Source organism: Aulostomus chinensis, chromosome 19 (assembly GCF_037954235.1).
Source record: "Aulostomus chinensis isolate RoL2024-O1b breed Wild chromosome 19, RoL_Achi_v1.0, whole genome shotgun sequence".
Taxonomy (NCBI): domain Eukaryota; kingdom Metazoa; phylum Chordata; class Actinopteri; order Syngnathiformes; family Aulostomidae; genus Aulostomus; species Aulostomus chinensis.
This window is the reverse complement of record NC_141338.1, coordinates 8,361,236-8,381,768: the sequence shown is the minus strand read 5'-3', so window position 1 is coordinate 8,381,768 and position 20,533 is coordinate 8,361,236. Positions and strand designations below refer to the sequence as shown.

At 41.7% G+C, this 20,533-nt stretch overlaps 2 protein-coding genes and 1 long non-coding RNA gene across 5 annotated transcripts in view; 2 read left to right on the top strand and 1 right to left on the bottom strand.

Annotated features, from left to right (window-relative positions):
* nacc2 (NACC family member 2) overlaps positions 1 to 17,672 on the top strand; it is a 34,661-nt gene extending 16,989 nt beyond the window's left edge. The window contains exons 1-7 of one of the 2 annotated variants that reach the window (XM_086186458.1): positions 6,115 to 6,679; positions 7,614 to 7,795; positions 7,886 to 8,665; positions 11,036 to 11,212; positions 13,157 to 13,262; positions 13,501 to 13,598; positions 13,679 to 17,672. In XM_086186458.1, the coding sequence (XP_086042584.1) occupies positions 7,684 to 7,795; positions 7,886 to 8,665; positions 11,036 to 11,212; positions 13,157 to 13,262; positions 13,501 to 13,598; positions 13,679 to 14,205 (1,800 nt within the window). In that variant the 5' untranslated portion in view covers positions 6,115 to 6,679; positions 7,614 to 7,683 and the 3' untranslated portion in view covers positions 14,206 to 17,672. Of the gene's footprint in view, positions 1 to 6,114; positions 6,680 to 7,613; positions 7,796 to 7,885; positions 8,666 to 11,035; positions 11,213 to 13,156; positions 13,263 to 13,500; positions 13,599 to 13,678 lie in introns of those variants that run through there. The other variant, XM_086186457.1, reaches the window with a different exon arrangement.
* Positions 758 to 20,513, bottom strand: LOC147243916 (uncharacterized). Of its 2 annotated transcripts, none has more exons than XR_015110288.1 (3): positions 20,420 to 20,513; positions 3,735 to 3,882; positions 758 to 1,253 (listed from the first exon to the last, which is right to left on the bottom strand). It is a non-coding gene; the product is annotated as an uncharacterized LOC147243916 (long non-coding RNA). The 2 variants fall into 2 exon arrangements; XR_015110289.1 differs by lacking the exon at positions 20,420 to 20,513 and adding an exon at positions 7,184 to 7,200.
* The window catches only part of nup214 (nucleoporin 214), a 28,008-nt gene continuing 27,613 nt past the window's right edge, over positions 20,139 to 20,533 (top strand). The window contains 1 exon segment of the mRNA XM_086186456.1: positions 20,139 to 20,344. Within this exon segment, the coding sequence (XP_086042582.1) occupies positions 20,303 to 20,344 (42 nt within the window). The 5' untranslated portion in view covers positions 20,139 to 20,302.

Here is a 20,533-nt window from a genome sequence, read left to right as displayed (position 1 = left end):
GGGTCAGTTGTTTTGAGAGTCCCTTTGGGAAAGGACCTGTTTTACTATCACAGTTGCAGAGAGAAATACCTGGTGGCGATGATTTGAGAACTCATGAGGGCTGGAATATAAGGGATGCTCGAGTGTTGCCTGTACATGTGTTTAACACATGCTGCTGATTCATAACAACATTTATGTGGAGGTATGTTTCTGGCCAGGTGGTGAAGGCAAGCTCAACATTCTCTGCTATTTTAGCACTACTTTGAGCTCCATTGGTCCTTAATGGACTGAATGCTATAATTTAATCACTTTCGTGCTTAAGATATTGGAATTATCCACCAGGGGGCTCATAGGAGAAATTCTTTACTTCCAGGCCCTTTTTTTCTGTTTGGACTTGCGCCACCAGTCGGAACAGTGCAGTGACGTAAGCCAACCAACCTTAGGTGTAGGTGGCACATTGCTGTCTACTAGTGAGCTGCTGATACACACTGCTTTGTATGAATGGCCCTTACTGGTGCTGTGTTTCCTCGTCCTCATCCAATCTGCAGTAACTTTACTCAGTTCCTGTTTTGCTGAGAAAGTACCTACCTTGAGTTTGGAGTTGAAAAGGTTCCTCAAAATGAGGTTCCTAGAACTAAAATACTGGGCAAATCTTGCGGTCTGGAAAGGCCAAGAAAGTGGGTACTTTCTCCAACAGTTATTTGGAAAAAAAATCCCTCAGTTAAAAAGCATTTCTTGTTCCCAGATGATTCCTTCCTGCTAGGTTCTGTGTCTGTTTGCTGCTCAGCAGGTGGTGTACAATGAGTTCATCAGACTCACCTTGCTGAAAACACCCTCAGCCAATGTGAATGTGGGAATGGTAAGAATTGACCAAAACAGTGACAATAAGAAAGCTGAGGGAAGTAGAGTCCAGATTGATAAATCTCTGTGGGTTCATTTCTACAACTGATCCCTGTCATATTACGCATAGCTGATCCATTGTTACCTCTGCCAAGAAGGTTGTTTTTGCACGCTTTTTGATTTATTCGTGTATTTGTCTGTCTGTCAACAGGATTATGCAAAAATTACACAGCTGAATCTCACAAAACTTGTTGGAGGGGTAGATCATTGGCCAAAGACATGGATGTTTCATTTTGGGCTGATCTGTTTAAACTCATAAAAAGGACTTTAAAAAAAAAAAAAAATTGGCACCGGCAGAGGTATGTGTTCCATAGAGTGCCGTCACAGTTAAATCCATCAGCTTATGCTCCAGTCCAATAGTCCAGAAATTCAACCTGTAGAGATAGGGCAAACAAATTAGTGAAACAACGCAAGAAACTGGCCGTGATGTATTTTAGAATTGCATAATTATTATTACATATGTAAAATTTGTGTTCACTTTACTCAGTTATGGATTGCCAGAAAGCATTGTGCCATTCAAACCTAGTATTCTACCTTTTTTTTTCTCCCTCTGAGTCAGACCATGAGCTACATTATTGGTGCATATTGAGTGAACACAATTGGAAAGATACCAGACAATATTCAGCCCACAACAAATAATTTCATGGTTGTCTGTGTGTTACATAACTGTGAATCATAGGGAGACATTTAAAAAAAAAAAAAAAAGGAAAAAAAAAGGACGATTTTGATCCTCACTATGTGCAGACAACTTCACCCAGCGGGGTCTATACACAGAGAATGATGTTGCATTATGAGCAGGGTTAAGCAGTCTCTGTCTCTCTCTCTCTCTCTCTCTCTCTCTCTCTCTCTCTCTCTCCATCCCATAATGATACCCAGACAGACTCAGGCAGACACTCGCTCGGTCCCGATTGGTAGAACTGTTGCCAGGGAGCGTTGCCGTCTCAACGTGGATAGAATCTGTTGTCTGGTACACTTTAGACATGAGAACAACTGCAGGATCTGAATATTTATAACGAGAGGACTCTTCATATTGAGATTGTATAGAGGCAACATAAGCAGGGGGGCTGTTCGGCTCGCTTCGAAAATGCATTGCGTTTTTTTTTTTTTTAAATTAATGTGAGTTGCTGAAGATATTAATCAAAATGAACAGTGTAATTCACATTCTTGTTTTTGTGATTTTCATTAAAAGTTGCTGTGGAACTGACTTGACTTAAATTTGAACTTATGTGAACTATGGCAATCATAATCATGGAGGATTTTATGCTTTTATGTCACAATACAACCCTATTGTCACTTGGTAGGTAGCTACAGTATAACTAGTAATTAAAATTGTGTGTACTGTACTGTATGCGTGTGTGTGCCATCTGTCAAATCGTCTCATTCTTTTTATTATTCAAATATGCCTGGATCTGCTGCTACAGTGAATAACACTTTGCGTAGGTATGAATCCTTGATTAAAATTGATGTAACACATTCCGACAAAGGAGACAACAGCAGTCGGAACAGCATGCGCATAGAGCTCATATTTCAACTCACAGAGTCGGGTATATGATGATTATAAAAACACAACTTGGTATGCAAGAAACTTTTGACATGGAAATGCAAACGTTCACAGTAAGAAATGAGGACACAGGCAATGGAGAGGCGCACACACACACACACACACACACACACACACATACATACACACATACAGTATAATCACTTGATGGGAAAACAAGTTGAGTGAGTTCGTGCCTTATATTTTTTTATCAGGGATGTGCAAAGTCTGTATTTAATGCAGATGGGAGGAGATAACAATTAGCACGTTCATGTTTGTGCATGAAAATGTGCGCTTTTATTCGTGTGTGTGTGTGTGTGTGTGTGTGTGAGAGAGAGAGTGCATGTCTTCATTTAAATGTATATTCATTCGTGCATATATTTCCATCAATATGCGGCGGCGTGTCTATATGGGCTGTGTGGCATTCCACCATTCTGTCTGCCTGACTCAACATATTCTGCGTTCACTCTCCTCTGCCCCCTCCCTCCTCCCTTACTCTCTCTCACTCTGCCCGGCTGGCACATACATGCACGTCTGTAGACTCTGTACTGTTCTTGCTGCCGTGGCACGCGCTGACTTCACTGCAATGCAGCCCTGTGTGCATTAATTGGCAGAGAGACAGTGGGTACGTGTTATGCAGGGCGGGAAGGATAGAGGGAAGGGAGCGGGGAGAGGCAAGAGGTAATGTAAGGACAATAATCACGATACTTGATGGATGGACAGATAGACAAGCAGTGTGGCAGGTTCACAGAGGGACAGACAGACAAACAGAATGTGTATTGCTGAGTGTGCACAGGGAGAATACCTGACTGTGTGCTGCTGGCGTGTGTGTAAAAGAACAGGGGGGAGTGTGTCTGTTTGTATTAGTGTGTTTGCGCATTTGTGTGTCCTTCGTTCGACTGTGCTTTTTGTGTGTGCTCACTCATGTGAGTCTATATGTGCCGTGCAGATTTCACACTGCCAAGGAAAAGCTCTTTGAAACCAAAGTCTGACTCACACTCTGTTCAACGCTTTTTGATATCCTCTCTGTCATATTTCCGTTGTGGCTGAGGAGTAGAAGTTAGCACAACTTTCTCCCCTTGAGGTTGCTTTGGCAATAAAACCCAGGACATGCTCAAATAAAGATGATCTGTATCGGCTTTTTATTTTTATTAACAGATTGTGAAACGAAAAAAATGAAATGAGAAATCATCTATTAAAATGTTTTAACGTTATCTAAAATGTCACACAGAGGTCAGAAAGAGTATCACTCTCAGCAGCTACATTTAGATGTGTGAGTATATACAATATGTCCACAATCTAAAAATTCACTCACTTCTCTATCAAGGCAATGTTGCATTCATATCCTCCCACATGCTTTTCTCTGGAACGTCTCCACTCTGTTAGCTGACACAGGCTGCGACATCTGGCTCCTGTCCTCCCTTATCCATAGCAAGAAACATTTAAGGAGGCCCTCCGTGTGCCTGGCAAAAAAGTAACACCAGAAAACACTGAAATGTCTCCCGAACAAGTATCACCGCCAAGCTAGAGACGTAAATTAATCATTTAATTTATCCATTCGTGTAGAAATACAAAGTAGTCTTGCATGGAGACAGTGCTTCTCTCGGCTCGCGTGTAGGTGTTTGGTAAAGAGGTCCTTGCATGATTCAGAGAGAATACACAACACTTACTCAAGAGTAAAACCTCATTTTTATGCCTGTGTGGCGGCGTCATTTGTGGTTAGAGGTATTATGATTTTAGGTTGTCTGTAATTCTGTCAATCCCAATCTCATAAAAGTCTTGAGGGAATTTCTTCAGATTTGAAGCAGATGTTTGCATGGGATCAGAGATACATTGATTAGATTTTGGTAGTGAAAGGTTAAGGTCGCTGTGACCTCACGGTGCACGTTTCTGGCCTTGTGAACATGATATCTCAGTAGCGCTGTGAGGAAATTCTTTTGAACTTGGCACAAACTTTCCCTTGAACTCAATAATGGGCTGATTTAGATTTTAATGGTTAAAGGTCAGGGTCATTGTCACCTCACAAAGCACGTTTTGGGCCATAACTCTTGAATTCCCAATTTCGCGGCACAGGACTGAGCCCCAAAAACAGGGAAATAAGTTAGCCTTTTTTAACATGCAGCTCGCTTCTCTGAGTCAGTGGGATTTTTGAATGGGTGTTTAGTTAAAAGCTTGAAATAAAGTCAATGCATAAAAAAGCTTGTTAACGTTTTGTCCCACAGCATAGAAAAAGTAAATTTCAGTAAATGAGCATCAGTTAGCGCCCCTAAAAACTGCACCTGAGAATACAGAAGTTTTGGAGAGTTTCAAAAATGGCAGTTGCTAACAAGTGGCGCAATGAGACCACAGTTTGTTCAAAGCAATGTTAGCAACATTAGCAGCGTAAACTTTGTACTTCTAATGATTGCATTTATACATCCATAAATGTTGTGTTCATTTGTAAAGATTCTTTTTCTGAACAAAGTATGTAAGTTGTTAGAGTGATTCGTATTTTATCTCATCATATATTCACATTTTGTCACGAACTTCCTTCTAAAGTGACTCTATTGACACACACACACACACACACACACACACACACTGGTCATGTATGAATTAAGTTTTATGTCTGAGGCTCCAAGTGCTGGTCTCAGACATACACCTTATATGGAAACAACAAAAATCCAACACCCCACATGAAGAGGACCACCTGTGTCTCAGACATACATCCTGCATAGATAACACCCTATATGGAAATAGAGGAGCTTCAAAGGGAATCCCCAACATAAGTCTTTTGTTTTCCACTATTTTTGGTAATTCGCAAAAACATGTCAAAAAAGAAAAATCCCATTGACTTTTGGTCCTGCTAATTTCTGGGTTGGCCTACAAAAATTCACCATCCCATTATCACTGTATTGAGTTAATTGATTAAATGATGGTCTTTTCTATCCAAAAGGTCAAAGGTCGGCTTTCTCAGCAAGGCTTCACTGAGATACTAAAATCTGAATCAAGAAGCTTGAAAACTGCAGGGTGGCGGTTATTCGAGTACCACTATTGTCATCCAAAGACATAAGAAAAAGGAAAAGACCTTAAAAAGATTTTTTTTTAATTGAAAATTAATGTTCAATTAGAAGAAAAAGAGGATTATTGTATTGGCCTCCTTCCTCTCTGTGTGACTATTCACTTCCCATACTGAAAAAAAAACAACACATGAATTTCACATGATTTCCACGTTATTTGCGCGTGGTCACATGTTCTCCAAAAACATGAGAACTTCATGTGTTTTTGGTCAGGGCTGTGTGTGATTTCAGATGTCCTTATTATTTGACGTCCTGTTGATTAATGCGTCTCTGAACTTCCCTCTTTTCTCTTTTGTCTGAGTCATTCTGCTCTCTCTGTTCGGCCATATAGGCATCTGTGTCCAGGGGCATGTGGCAGAAGTTGCTTCAACCTAATTGTCTTTCTCTACTCGTACTGTCCTCAAATGACTTTCTCTCTGTCTCAACTCCCCCCCCCCCTCCCTTGCTTCTCTCTAGCTCTGCCCAGTCTCTGTCTCCGTCTGTAACTGTAGCCTGTGTTTTTCTCTCCCTCCCACTCCCTGCGACGTATAGATACTGCATTGATCAGACACATGCGCACAGACACATGCGCTCACATGCGCACAGACACACACAGACACACACACACACACACACACACACACACACTGCCTCCCACTCCTTTCATCATTGATTCGTTCTGCTCTCTCTCCCCATTCTCTTTCTCCCTCACTCTCACATATTCTCTCTCTCTCTCAACATTGGCACTTGTTGAATTCAACCCTTTGAGGACAGAGAGATGGGAGAGAAACACAGACATAATGACAGGGAGGCAGAGGGAGGCTTTTGAGACGGCGCTTGAACTGACAGTGAGCAGGGAGAGTTGGAGGATATAGAGATAGAAGATATGCCGGGGAAGACAGACGGAGAGAAGTCAGTCAGACAGTAGTGAGAGTAGGAATGACACTTTAAGTGAAAGAGAGCGTCGACCAGACGGAGTACATCAGATTGCTCTCCTTCCATCTCAAACTACTCCTCTTCAGTCCCGGTCCTGACTGCTCTCGCTGCTGCTGCTGCTGCTGCTGCTGCTGCTGTTGCTGCTGCTGGTGTGTTTGTGTGCGTCAAGTCTCCATGGTGTGTCTTAACCTGAAGACATGGGTCAAAGTGGTCTGGGATAACTGTCTGAGGACATTTTTCGACGTTTGTGCATGTGAGAGAGACTGTTGTGTGCTGGTTTCCCCAGGTGAGTGCTTGCGTGCCAGAGTACACAGTCATTTCCCTATGCAGACTCTACTGTATGTGTGTGCGTGTGTGTTTAGGCGTGCATACTTTTATGTAAGTAAGCCAGAGTGCATGTCTGTCTGTATGGAGGGCATGAAGTGGGAAAGAGAGAGGGTGTGTGAGAGAGAGGCGGTGACATTTTTTTTTTTCAGTTTGTATTCCTGGAAACTGTTCTGCAGCATTGCTCAATAATGAAACTGGTGTGTGTATATATATGTGTGTGTGTGTGTGTGTGTGTGGGTTGTTGAGAAAAAAAAACAATGATTCAAAGTTCAGGGAAGGGAAGAAGGTACAAAAATACCTTGAGAGTGTTGCTGAGAGGGAGTATTATAGTTAATATAATGTATGTATGACAGTGCCAAAGAAATGTACTCAGCACATCTTTTTAAAACTTTAAATGGCTGAATTCAGTATCTTTGGTGAGGAAAAAAAAAGTTGTTGTCAAAGCTGATTTACAGGTCATCACCTCATTGCAACAGATGGAATAATTCCAAGGCTCTTGGGATTCAGTCCATGTAAAACAGCATAGCCTTAAGGTGTTTCACATTGTTCACATGTACAGTAGGCACAGCGCTGTATTTAGTGGACTGACTTGACTCCTCCTTTCCTTTTTCTGCCTCAACTCTCTCACCCACTATCTCCGCATATCCATTTCTCTATTTTTCACACACCTCTCACTTCTCCCTCAACTGCATTCATTTTCTCCCTTCATCTCAACTCTTTTTTTTCATTCTTCCTCTTCGCTTCTTTAAAGATTCTCTCAATTTCCCCTTCTGACCTCCCCACCTTCTTCCAGCACGTATTTTCTTTTGACTTTGTGGTCATATGTCTGTGATCCAGAATCCAATCAGTTCTTTATATCTTCTGGGTTTGTTTTTGTTTTGTTTTTTTTACAGATGCCTCTCTCACTGGCGGTGTCTGCAGTCAATAGCTGAAGCCATATCTTCCTCTTCTTCTGCATCCATCATGTCCCAGCTGCTTCATGTGGAGATCCCAAACTTTGGAGCCACAGTTTTGGGCTCCCTTAATGAGCAGCGCCTGCTGGGACACTACTGCGATGTATCCATCCTGGTCAAAGGTGAGTAAGTGCAGAATCAGTTGTTTTATTTCAGTTACTTAACTTCCCAGTTGAGAATTAATCAACTTCCCTGTCTTCTCTTTCAACCAGGTCAGGCTTTCAAAGCCCACCGGGCCGTTTTGGCTGCCAGCAGCCTCTACTTTCGTGACCTCTTCAGCACCTCCACCAAGACCCAGTTTGAGTTGCCCTCCTCAGTCACTCCTGCTTGCTTTGAGCAGATCCTCACTTTCTGCTATACAGGGAAGCTAACGATGGCAGCTAGTGAGCAACTGGTGGTCATGTACACAGCTGGCTACCTCCAAATTCAGCATATAGTGGAAAGAGGCATGGACCTAATGTTCAAGGCGAACTCGCCTCACTGTGACTCGCAAACAGCAGGGTCCATGGAGGAAGCAGTATCCGAGCCACAGAGTCCTTGTAATAACGGTAACGGTTTAGCGGTGGCCGCTCTTCTGGCAAACCCTGGCTGGTCCCCATCCCTACTCATGCCACAACGTAAGATCAAACTAGAGGGGGCTGACCCAACACCCCTGACAGTTACCTCAACACAAAGTAAGATTTCGTCTGCTGCGGAGTTGGGGAGTCGGCTGGCAAGAGCCAGTTCGCTGTTCTACACGATGGCCGGAGGGAACCCCATCCCTGGTATGCCTCCTTACCACCTTCTAGGGGTCAGTGGGGGAGGAGCAGGTGGAGGAGGAGGAGGAGGAGCAGGAGTCGAAAGGTCCAGTCCTGGAGCATCTAGTCTGCCCACGACAGACAGTCCCACATCGTACCAGAACGAGGATGAGGAGTTTGAGGAGGAGCCCTATGACGGAATCACAGAGGATGCCTACAGTCACATTTATGGACGTTCAGCTAACTCGTATGGGAGTGAGTATTACTTGAGATTGGTCATTTTTAGTGCAGTGCTTCAGAGAATATGTCGTTTGAGGAAAAAAGTTTTATCCCTTCATTCCCCCTAATCCTAAACTTTTGAGTGCCAAGCTCACTTGTCACTCCAAGCCTCAGCTGCAGTTTGGAGAACATGTTGGGGCTAAGCTTGAAGTGCACCTGCATGCGTAGCCAAACTCTCAAGTATGTGACTCACATAATTTTTTAAAAATATGACAACCTAGCCAGTTTTTAATTTTCATAAACCCTGTTTAGCTGTGCGCTACGCTCTCTTTTTAGTGTATTAGCTTCTGTTAGCGCTCTGTTAGCATTTTTGGAGCCTCTGTTACTTTCCTGTGAGCATCTGTTAGCTGTGCTTTAACCTCTGTTAGCCGCCTCTCTGACAGCCATGTGTTAGCGTTTCACTCAGAAATCAGCGGTATGACCCAGAGGGCTACCAATTTCATGCTTTGTCTTTTTGAGAGATGATAGAGCCGATTCATACCGTTAGGGCAGAGCTACACATGTTGTCCTTCTCAGCCTGCAGCTGAGTTTACTTGACACCTGTCCCAAAAACAAATGTGTGAGACAGCCAGAAACCTAACCAGCGACTCACTACTCAGGGCGTTTGTATGTACACCATGTGGTATACACTCCAAGGGCTCTAGATCTGGTTCACTATTTCTTAAAGTTAAAGCAGGGGAAACAGATTCTCTTAAGACAATTATGCATCACTTTCTATTTTGTTACTCTAGTCGTGTGAGATCTTAATGTGTGATTTTATTCCTTTGTCCTTGACTCAAATAAAGGAAATTCATTTAATATCAGTCCAATCTAAAAGTAAAAGTCAGCATGACTTGCAGAAATTCTGGATCAAACCATAAATGTCGGGATTTTGCAACATAGTTAGTTGCTCCTTGTCCATGCACATCCATTTCATCCCAGTTACATTATTTAATCTTTCATAAATCATGTATCCTGCATATCTTGAAAAAGCCAGAATGATGAGCCTCCAGAGTGTGTGTGTGTGTGTGTGTGTGTGTGTGTGTGTGTGTGTGTGTGTGTGTGTGTGTGTGTGTGTGTGTGTGTGTGTGTGTGTGTGTGGTGGCTTCTCTCAGCATAAAGATAGCTTTATGGAGTTACGATTGGAGTGCATCGTGACCAACAACAGACTCCTTACCACAGCTACGACAGCTGGTCTGTACTTTTTTATGCTTTTTGTTCCATGCATCTACACTGGTCCACTGGTCTTCACATGAAGGAAAAGTTGTTTTATTCAGTGAACTCACACACAGACTGGAAACCAGTGGATACTGAGAAACTCACAGACAACACATGCACATTTTCCATCATTCGTAGCATCCTACAGCTAACAAGGCTCACACAGGGTTGTTAGTTTGTTAGAATTACCCCTACAATGCTAGAATTTATGAAATCCACTCCATCTGCAATCAGTCAGTGCACCCCAGGGTGACATTGTGCGATATTTGAGAGCCATCCACGTCCGTCCTCTGTGTGTGTGTGTGTGTGTGTGTGTGTGTGTGTGTGTGTGTGTGTGTGTGTCTGAGAAGTGTGTGTGGGAATTAGTGTGTATTCACGTTCAAATGGTTTCAATCACACTTGTCAGTGTACAGTGTGCATTCCTTTTTCCTTTTCTCATTGTGTGTGTGTGTGTGTGTGTGTGTGTGCGAGTATGCACGTTTGCATGTGCGTGCACTCAGGGAGCATATGGGAAACTGTCACGTGCAAATTTAATACCCTGTTTTGGATCTGTCCCCCTCCAAAAGTCAAATTGCTGATGCAGGATGGTTACTTATCTGAGATTCTTCTGCAATACTCTAAAACATTACTGGAACATTTTTATGAGATAACCCCAACTAGCTGTACTAATTAAATTTTGTAGCCTCTCTTAAAATATGAGACACAGAAGGTGATGATAGTAAACTTTGTTTCTGTAGATTATAAGAGAGAAAATATCACTTATCTGTTCTTTATTTGTACCACCAAAACCTGTGGGGCGGCAAAGCTCAGAGGTAGAGTGACCGTCTAGCAACTGAAGGGTTGCTGGTTCGATTCTCACTTCCCCCGGTGACCATGTTTAAGTAACCTTGAGCAAGATACTGAACCTCCAATTGCTCCTGATGGCCCTGTGACAGCCTGGCGGCCCGTCCAAGGTGAACAATGCATCTCATGTCAGCTGGGATAGGCTCTAACCCCACCCACCCCCCCACCCCCCGTGACCCTAAACGGATAAGCGGTATAGAAAATGGATGGATACGTATAGATGTATATAGATATGGATGGATGGACACAAAAACCTTTTTTTTAAATTGTTGGACTTAAAACCTTTACTGTTCTTGCTTTCATCAGTGCAGGACAAGCCAGAGATGGCAGCGGTGCCCTTGGCCTTGGAGAATCGCAACTGTGTGCTGATCCGCAGGGACCTAGTGGCACTGCCCGCAAGCCTCATCAGCCAGATAGGTTATCGCTGTCACCCTAAACTCTACACTGAGGGGGACCCAGGGGAGAAGCTGGAACTGGTAGCTGGTAGGTAATGCTCCCACTAACTCTCACACATGCACCAAAAACATTACGTCCTACATACACGTTTTACCGCGAATGAAGGTCACTTCAAATTCAAGGACTGCTGCCTTGACTGTCCAATGCTGAGTGTTTCTCTAGACCTGATCATCCAGACAGACCATTGGAAAGGAGGCCTTTGATTGTAACAGACAACCCAGTTATCTCTCTAATAGCTCTTTGATTCAGAGGTTTTCCATCTGTACTCGACCCATATAAGGCTGCTGTCAGAGATTAATCTCTGGTTATCACCTTGGAGTCTGCAACTCATATACATTTGTGCTCAGCCATGTAATAAATACGTTTTGGTCAAATTATTTTCAAGTGTGAATTAAATAAAATAAGTTGAATTCTGTAATTATGTTAAAAGGCTACTTTAAGCCATATTTAGCTCAGCTCAAGCGGAGAGACAGTTGGGATGTTGATCGCCAGAGTGTGTTGGTGTCAAGGGATGAAACAAAGCTGCAGATTTTCTTCTCAGACGGCCCAAGACAGACAGCCTCATCAATCAGGCATTTAAGGGTTGACAGAAGTCATTTAAGAATGGTGGGTTCCAAAGTTTTAAAGTCCTGAACCCACTGAAACATTCACGCTTGTGCTGTCTGTCCCCTCATCCTCAACAGATGGCCAACTGAAGTTATATTGTGCAGTATTTGTATGCCTGCCGCAAAAAGAAGAAGAACAAACCTATAGGTTTGTTCTTCTTCTATATATATGTATGTATAACAAACCTATGGAAATCCAATTATATGAAGGTGTGATAGTGTTTTTAACAGTTTTTGCTCATTATTCAACCTCATAAGCAGATATTGTACATCAGTTCAGACATAATATCAATATCAATCACTAGTCATCTGCAGGAACACTGACACGAGTGGTGGCAAGGCTAGCACAGCTAACGTTAATGCTAGCGCTGTCACAAACAGTACTATATGATGGTTTCTACAGTTTGAGCTGACTGCAGCTGTTCTTCTGTGTCCACCTGCTCCCATTGGCGTGGAGAAGGTTGTTTCAACCACATAACCATATTTGAGCAAGTTAGGCAACGTGCTAAAGGGCCTTATTTTGTGACCCGGAAGGAACTGGATATGCTGGGGGTGCATCTCTAGAGAACCCTCTCATATCTGTACTCTGCCTTTGATTGGCTGATACCTGGTGCCTAGTTAAGCCGTTTGGAGTGAGATCCATTCAGAGGAAGAGAAGAAAACTGGTTTATTTTTTTATTTTCTTTTTGTTGTGTACCCCTGATGTAACTGTACAAACCCCTGGGGACAACCATATTCTCATGGCTCCAGAGGGAAGGGCATATGACATGCTGCCGGGAGTTTGCCAGATGGCACTTAAAGGGCTGTTAGAGCATGACGAAAAAGATTTTTTGGTATGTTGAGACAAATATTGAACTTTTTGGTCTGACAGCCAGATATTGCTCGAGGCATATCATCTTTACAACGGAGCATGACAAACAGCTTCAATCAGTTTAACATTATGTCTTATTCAGACAAAAAGTAGGGACTTGAAATTTGATCCTTCCCAGTGTGCTTTAGAGACAGATAAACTTACTAGTGGATTTGCTTAAAAGGTTACTTTATGGATGTATTTGTCTTAGTTGGGATGTAATGAGATAAAATATGTAATGCTGCACTTCAACAGTGTGCTTGGAAGATGAAGATCATAATACGTGGATGTGAAAATGAAGGTTTTGAAAAGAAAGCTGAAGCAAATACATTGCAGCGGTTAATGGCCCACAACTTCGTGTTGACACCTGATTTCTTATTCCACTTTTGACATCTGAAGCTTTGTTAAACTTGGAATTGAATTTCAGCTGTAGCAAAAAGAACAAATGATCCGTCAAAGACTCTTCAAAGAGAAACATTTTTCATTAATACCCCCCCCCCCCCCCCCCCCCCACAGGTACACAGGTGTTCATGACTCGAGGCCAGCTGATGAACTGTCATCTATGTGCCGGGATCAAACATAAAGTCTTGCTCCGTCGTCTGTTAGCCACATTCTTTGATAGGTAAGTAGTAAAATGTGCAAAACTGAGCAGAGTAGTTTGAGTTGGGGTTTGAGGATCTACTGGAGGACTGAATTTCTGTGCACGTCTCCAACACTACCACTATTGTCACAAACCAACTTTCACACTCCATCTGTGGCCATGTTGTGCAATGCGGTTAGTAATGTGTGTTCACATATTCATGTACTGTATGGGCCTTTTGATGACTCTGCCCCCTGGTGTTCATTCTGATGCCTTACAGAAACACTTTAGCCAATAGCTGTGGGACAGGTATCCGATCCTCTACTAGTGACCCCAGTAGGAAACCCCTGGACAGCAGGGTCCTCAACGCTGTTAAACGTGAGTCTATTGTCTGAAACTACACATTTGTGTAATTAAATGCTTGATCCATTGACTCTGATGTTCTTCCTCTTTTACAGTCTACTGTCAAAACTTCAACCCTAACTTCAAAGAGAGTGAAATGAATGTGATTGCTGCTGACATGTGCACAAATGCGAGGCGTGTCCGCAAGCGATGGCTGCCCAAGATCAAGTCCATGCTCCCTGATGGTATGGAGGTGTACCGTGCAGGAATGGGCATGGGTGCTGCTGTGGGCCTGGGTCTAGCACTGGGCGCCCCTCAACAAGGAGTACCCCTTCCCTTCGATCCTGAGTTCAAGAATCTTGAGCAAAGGTTGTATCCAGAACGCAAGGACCCTCTGAGGACTGCGCTGACAGAGGGCAGCCCAGGGTCTGTTGCAGCTGGAGCAGAAGCTGAAGGCGAAGGTGAAGGAGTTGCCCAGGAGGAACAGGAGGAGGATGAGGATGAAGCTGGGTTGGAGGGTGTAGATGGATCACTGGGGGCGCCGACTTTGATCCCTGCAGCTGAGGCAGGCACATGTGGTGAAACGCTGCCTGAGCAGGAAGTGGAGGGTTTTGGACAAGGTCTTAGGGTGAATGGACAGTGAATGTCCCTTTGTACTGCCTCTCACATTGTGAAATTAGTTTAACACGGCATTTTTCTCTTGCTTGCTCTCTTACTCTAACATCTCCTCCATCACTCCACCTTCTCCTCCGTGCTTCCTCAACAGAAATTTTCAAAAAGCTACGCTCGTCGATCGTACTACCGAAGAATTTGCCACACATGCATGCGCAGGTGTGCTAGTGCATACTTATTGATTGTGGAAGTAGAAAAGACACAGGCATGGCATTAGTACACTCAGAACATCAACCTTCTCTCCTCCACCCTCTTCCTAGTATATACAGTATTACTCAATATTTCAGTACCCACAGCAATATTACAAAGGCAGGTTTCTGTTGTCTCGAAACAGCATGTCATCTTTACGAAAAGGTTTTTTCTGTGAAAGCTTGCAAAGTCTCAATACAAAAGAATGTAATCACACAGAGCTGCTTTTTATGCACACTTACCCATTTCATGTTAAATTTGATTGTCGGTGTGATGCCTGTGTCTGCTCCAGACCAGCCCCACACACCCCCCATACATAACACACTGATACACACGTGTGCATATTCACCCCCTTAAGATACTAGCCTTCAATATCTGCATCAGTGCATTGAAAAAAAAAACCAAAACAGAACACCGGCCGAAAATGCTGCAATGCTTTTTAACTCATTTTAAGCCACCTTGTTCTGTCATGGGGACACAGAGTGAATTATGAGCAAGAACATGCACTACATTCAAGCTTGCACGCATGTGTACAAACAGTGAATCCCAAAAACTTAACACCCAAACAACTGCAAAATTGCATCTCATTGAGACAACAAAACAAAACAGGAACTAATGCACACAAAAAAACCCAACTTTTTCTCATTTCTTACTGGGATGTCACCTCAGTCTGACGCATTAGAACTGGCCTGGGTGTGACCCAGGAGTGACTGTGTTTGACACAGTGCCGTCACCGTGGGGAGAGGAGACTAGTAAGAGGAAGTGCACTCTCTGCATTGAATGTTAGAAGAAAAAAACATCACTTTTACCTTGATGTGATAGTTTTATTCGCACCAAGATGACATAATCCTGCTTCCATCCTGTTTTTCCTTGTCGGCGGGGGGCGGGGGGTAAATTATTGAATAAAACTTATATGAGCATCTCTGCTGGCTTATTGCATTTGCACTCAAAAAAGGCTAAAGGGTTGGAAACAAATGTGTTTGGAAAAGTGTGACTGAACTTCAGACTGAAATTTTCCTCCCTATCACCCTGACTGATTAGGGGTTTGCGAATTTGGTCGTTCTGACGATGACTGTTTTTGTGTTTTAGAGAAAGGTGTAATGAGTCAAACAGGGACTTTAAATCTGTACTTTACTTTTTGCTTTTTTTGATATTTGTTTTCATGCTCTCTGTCACACACATGGTTGCAGTCTAAAAACAGTGTGTCTTTGTTGTTTTATGCATTGATTTTTGAATATACACATTTGTATGTCCCCCCCCCCCCCCCCATCAGCGCTGAAAGCACATTTAATCAGGAGTAGTGGGTGACTGAAAATTATTTTCTGCCATCAGCATCTCAGAAAGCTTAGCAATTCATGAAATGGCTGGAAGATGAAAATAAATCAGACATTTTCTCTCGCACAAATTGATGGCACAAGTCTGAGCTATCAATTTGTGCAGTGTATATAATCTTGTTTATTCTTCACTGCTGTGCCATTTCCAAGGTTGGGTCAAATTATTCTGCGTCTGCGTTCTATGAGTCTTTTTTCATGTTCTTTAGAGGGGAAGCTTTAAGATGGTTCTGCACAAGGAGTGCAGGGTTCTAATTGCACTAGGTAATAAAGACGTTTACTGTGTCTTTGTCGGAGGGGTGGGGGTGAACTGTCTTTGAAAACAGGGCTATAACAGAGTGGTTAAGATGATGGATGAATGTAAACTGTAGCACTGCTTAGGCAAAGGGGTTAAATACTGAGATATTCTCACTATGACTCACTTTTTGTCCTTGGTTGTATTTATGAAAATGGGCCGTAATATAATATTAATTGGACTGTGAGTCTGGGGAATGTTCTTAACTAAAGCTTTAGTGATTTTGTGGTTTGGAATCTGTTGTGAATAGGTCTTCCAGTGTGGTGAAAACCAGGGAGCACTTCCCCAATAAGTAGAAAACTGAGTGAGGGGATTTAAATACACCAATTCCTAAACTGTTAAAAAGACATATATTCTGAGAGAGATTGAAATTTCCTGTACAAGATTTCAAAAACACTCTTCATCTTATTTTAAAATCCATTCAGTTTTAATTCCTTAAGTGGCTTTATTAAAAAAAGCTATTCACTTTTGTATTTGAGCTTAAAAATTTTACAGTTTGGACCATGGGAGCAACCTTCCTAAAACTCTTACTCGCATCTATGTAATTTGCTCTGAAATCAAAATTTCAATATCATATCTCTCACATATAAATATCTGAAAAATCATTCTACCTACCATTCCCCCCCCCCCCCAAAAAAAAGGTTGCACCTATGTATTGCACTTTATTTTGTATTTGCATAAATAATGTTTTTGTGCGGAATTTTGCATGTCCTCTGAAATATCAATTTGAAGTGAACTACAATTAAAATAAAAATTGTTGAATAATGTGGGGGGAGGGGTTATGTTGATCTGTTCCTCTGTGGTAAAGGGGGTGTGAAGCAGTGCCTTAGACTGTGTGGGTGTAGATGCACCGTAACAGCGTGTTCAAAGACAAAATGAAATGAAAACATGACCAATTTGTATTTGATTTTATAAACATTATAGTTTTACTAAAATTGGCCTTTAAGATACACTGTTCAGTATTATGCTGGTGTTGTAGACAAAAACATTTGTACTTTATGTTTGCCATGAGTGTTCTTTTAGCCTGTTTAGGTTCAAGTATTTTCAGAGTATCAATTGATGGATGATTAGAAGCTTTACAGACCACCACATAAAAAAAATACATAAAATTAGATGATGTGTTAATCAGACCTCTTTATTGCCTTGATCACATTTGGAGAGGCTCCGCTTGGGAACTTTATTTTGGGAAAAATAAGCTTCACAAAACACATATTTAAACACATTTCCTGTGTTGTATTCAAATTTGAACTCGATCCAACCGGAGTGTCATTGTTTGTCTTCCTGAAAAATGTGTCTGACTGTGTTCCAGCCAAAAAGCATCAATATTTCTTCTCTTTCTTCTGCCCGGGGTCTGTCTTAACTTTTTTTTTCTGTTGTCCATATAAATTGAGATATTCTTAAAAGAATGTCATGGCTAACTCTTAGCCATAGTGGCTGGAAAGTTATTTTACTTTATTTTAAATCAAAATATCCTTTGCAGAAACTTGTGTTAGTTTTTTAAATGTGACATCCACTGTTTCTTAAATACCTTTCAGTGATCGATTAACATTTTCAGTTTAAAAGACCCTCTCACCAAGTCCTCACTGCTGATAGATTGTCGCTTCATTTGTAAAAATCATGCTCTTTTCATCCCCTGCTACTGTACAATGAATGGACACGGTAGTTTTTCTTCCAGTGAATAGCTGATGCTGAAAACAATGCATTTATATGCAAAGAGGTGCTTGTATCATAAAATGCATGCCATTCAGACACTCGCTCTAACCCAATGAAACCTCTGATCTTATATGCACCATGTATTTATGCTAAATAACTTTTGTCACTGTTAGCAAACAGACTGTGGAGTCTTGCGGCGGGTGGAGTTGTATTTTTATCAAACACCCTGGCCTTTTATTGAATGTTTGTGTAAAGTTGAACCTATTGTAATAACAACAGCAGAGTAGTGATATAAGAGTAAAAATATATGTAGACTAACTCCCCGGTTGAGTGTGCATTTAAAACTTCAGCAGACTCAGAAAAAAAATGCACTAAAAGTTTGAATGTGTATGTATTTGTCCTTGAACATAATACCAGCACTTTATAGCTATTTAGGAAAAAAAAAAAGACAGAAAACCAGTGATTGAGGATTAGGCGAAAAAGAGGAAAAACGCAACTTTTAAAGCCATGTGTTCAGAGCGCTGACAATCAGAATAGGGATGCACTATGGGAGATCTGACATGAATTGCTGTGCTCTTGCTGTTTGCTTTGTCATTCTCCAGCTTGCTTTGGTCTTTGATAGCTTACTCGCCACGGTGGAGGGGCACGGCGATGTCAACTCCAGCCTGCTTGGTCATAAGTGTGTGTCTCTGCAACAAGGACTGATATTTGACTTATACCTTGGTGCTTTGTGAACAGAGCTGTCATATTGACATGGACAATATCTCTTATGCTCTGGCTAAGCATTGGCCAGACTCGGTCTGAAGTCTGGGCTTATTGGTGACCTCTTGATGGACAGCATCCATACATGATACAAGAGGACCTTTACACTTTGATCATGGAAATGTTCTTCACTATCAACAGGGCTTGGACCAGGCCAACTGGGGCGGGACAATGTCAGTGTTGATACTGCTTTATGTTTCAATTGAGAAAATGTTAAAATGTTTATGCGCCTTCTGACTCAAGCATCAATAATATATATAACAGAAATGCAAGTTGCCACTTTTGATGTTGCATCAAAATCTACCTTTCATTCCCATTATGGTATTTGCCTTCACCAGTTTCAGTTGTGTAGTCTGAGAGTACCTGATTTCTTTAAATGCAATACAGAAAAATCTGCTTTCTAATAAAAGTCCTTACTTCACCATACACTGCCATCCTCATTCTTGAGTCTCTTTGCTGACTCTGGGATACCTATTACACAAGAGATTTTTCAAATATTTCACCTCAGAGAACTTTAAGAAGCTTGTTTGCAAGTTTTGTTGCATTGTAGAAATGCTGGTGTAGAGATAACAAAAATGGAAAAGTGTATCTCAATTTGTTGAGGTAGCACTCTGTGTACTGCTTCGGAGACCGCTGGGCCGCTCCAAATATGGCATCGTATTGTTTTATCCAAAATTGCAAACCTAAAATGTTGCAAATTTGTGGCCATGTTTTTGCAAACAGTTTCCCTAGAGTTATGAAAATAGTTGTGGTATTTCCAAAAAATTGAGGTTTCTTAAATGATCGATATGAAATCAATCCACTTGGCAGGGTATTTGCACCTTACAAAGCAAAGAGGAGAATCACTGGTCTTTCCCTCCATTATATTTCTCCTCAGACTTTGCATAAATTAGCAATGGAAATTTTCAAGAAGCATGGCCATCACACCTTATGATGGAAAGTAATTCATGTTTTTATGAAGCCACAATTATCATTTCATATCAATGCTATCAAAGATTTAAAAATTCTTCATATTTTTACATAGCTGGAGATAGCATGTAGACCAGAAGTGGGGCTCTGTAAATCTAAAGATATCAGACCAATCAGTCTGAATGTAAATGATTTGATACAAAATATAGTTTAGAGGTGGTTTTGAGGGATTATTTTGTTCTGTTTTTTCAATTTTCCAAGAGTCAAAAACTCAAATATGACCTAGTCCAGAAAATCTTAATGATAGGGAGTACTCTGAAGTGATGTAAAAAAAAGCAACACAAGGCTAGCTTGGATAAATAATCAATTAATGTAATCATAGTGCTGGCATAGAAAAACAAACAAAAAAAAATCTCAGGAAGAGCGAGAGTGCCTCATTCCAAGCTTTGTTTAGGATGAGGCCCTGCATCTAAGACTTTATAAAATCACCTCTAGCCCACCTATGAAATTCTTTATTTGATTTATTCCACACACACTTTTCTAATTGAGTTGAAAACTGGGTAGCACTCTATAACTTCGCTTCATTGCAAATCCTAGTCTTATTAAACTGATACTATCCCAACAGGGTGGTGTGGCAAAACTATCTTCAAGTAAGTATTTATGTTCTTCTAGAATGATACACTTTGTCCGGGCCAGGCCCAGGCTTTCTTTTCACGAACATTAAAGTGGATGAACTCGAGATCAGGGTGCTCTGCTATCGATTAGACGTCCTACGTAACCAAAACGTCTTTCTTTTTCTGCGAAATCGCGCGGTGTGTTTGTAGCTGTCATGGCAGTCTAATATGGCATACTAGGAAAAAAATACACTTGTGTACGAATTTCATCTAAAACACAGTTCTGTTTTAAACCCTCAATTTTTGTCCCTCAAAATGAGTGACGACTCGGACTCCCCTCATGAGAGGGAAATGAAGGTAGGCATGGCTTTTCACAACTTGTCTGAATCAGTTAGCTTGTAAAAGCTAATGTTTGCTAGCACAGTGACTTACTGAACAGTTGAGTGGCTGTTTGGATTCAGTAGAAGTTACAGAAACCAAAATATTCACTGAGCTACCGTGAACACGTAGATAAACTCGTTAGAATTGTAACGTTTACAAGATGAA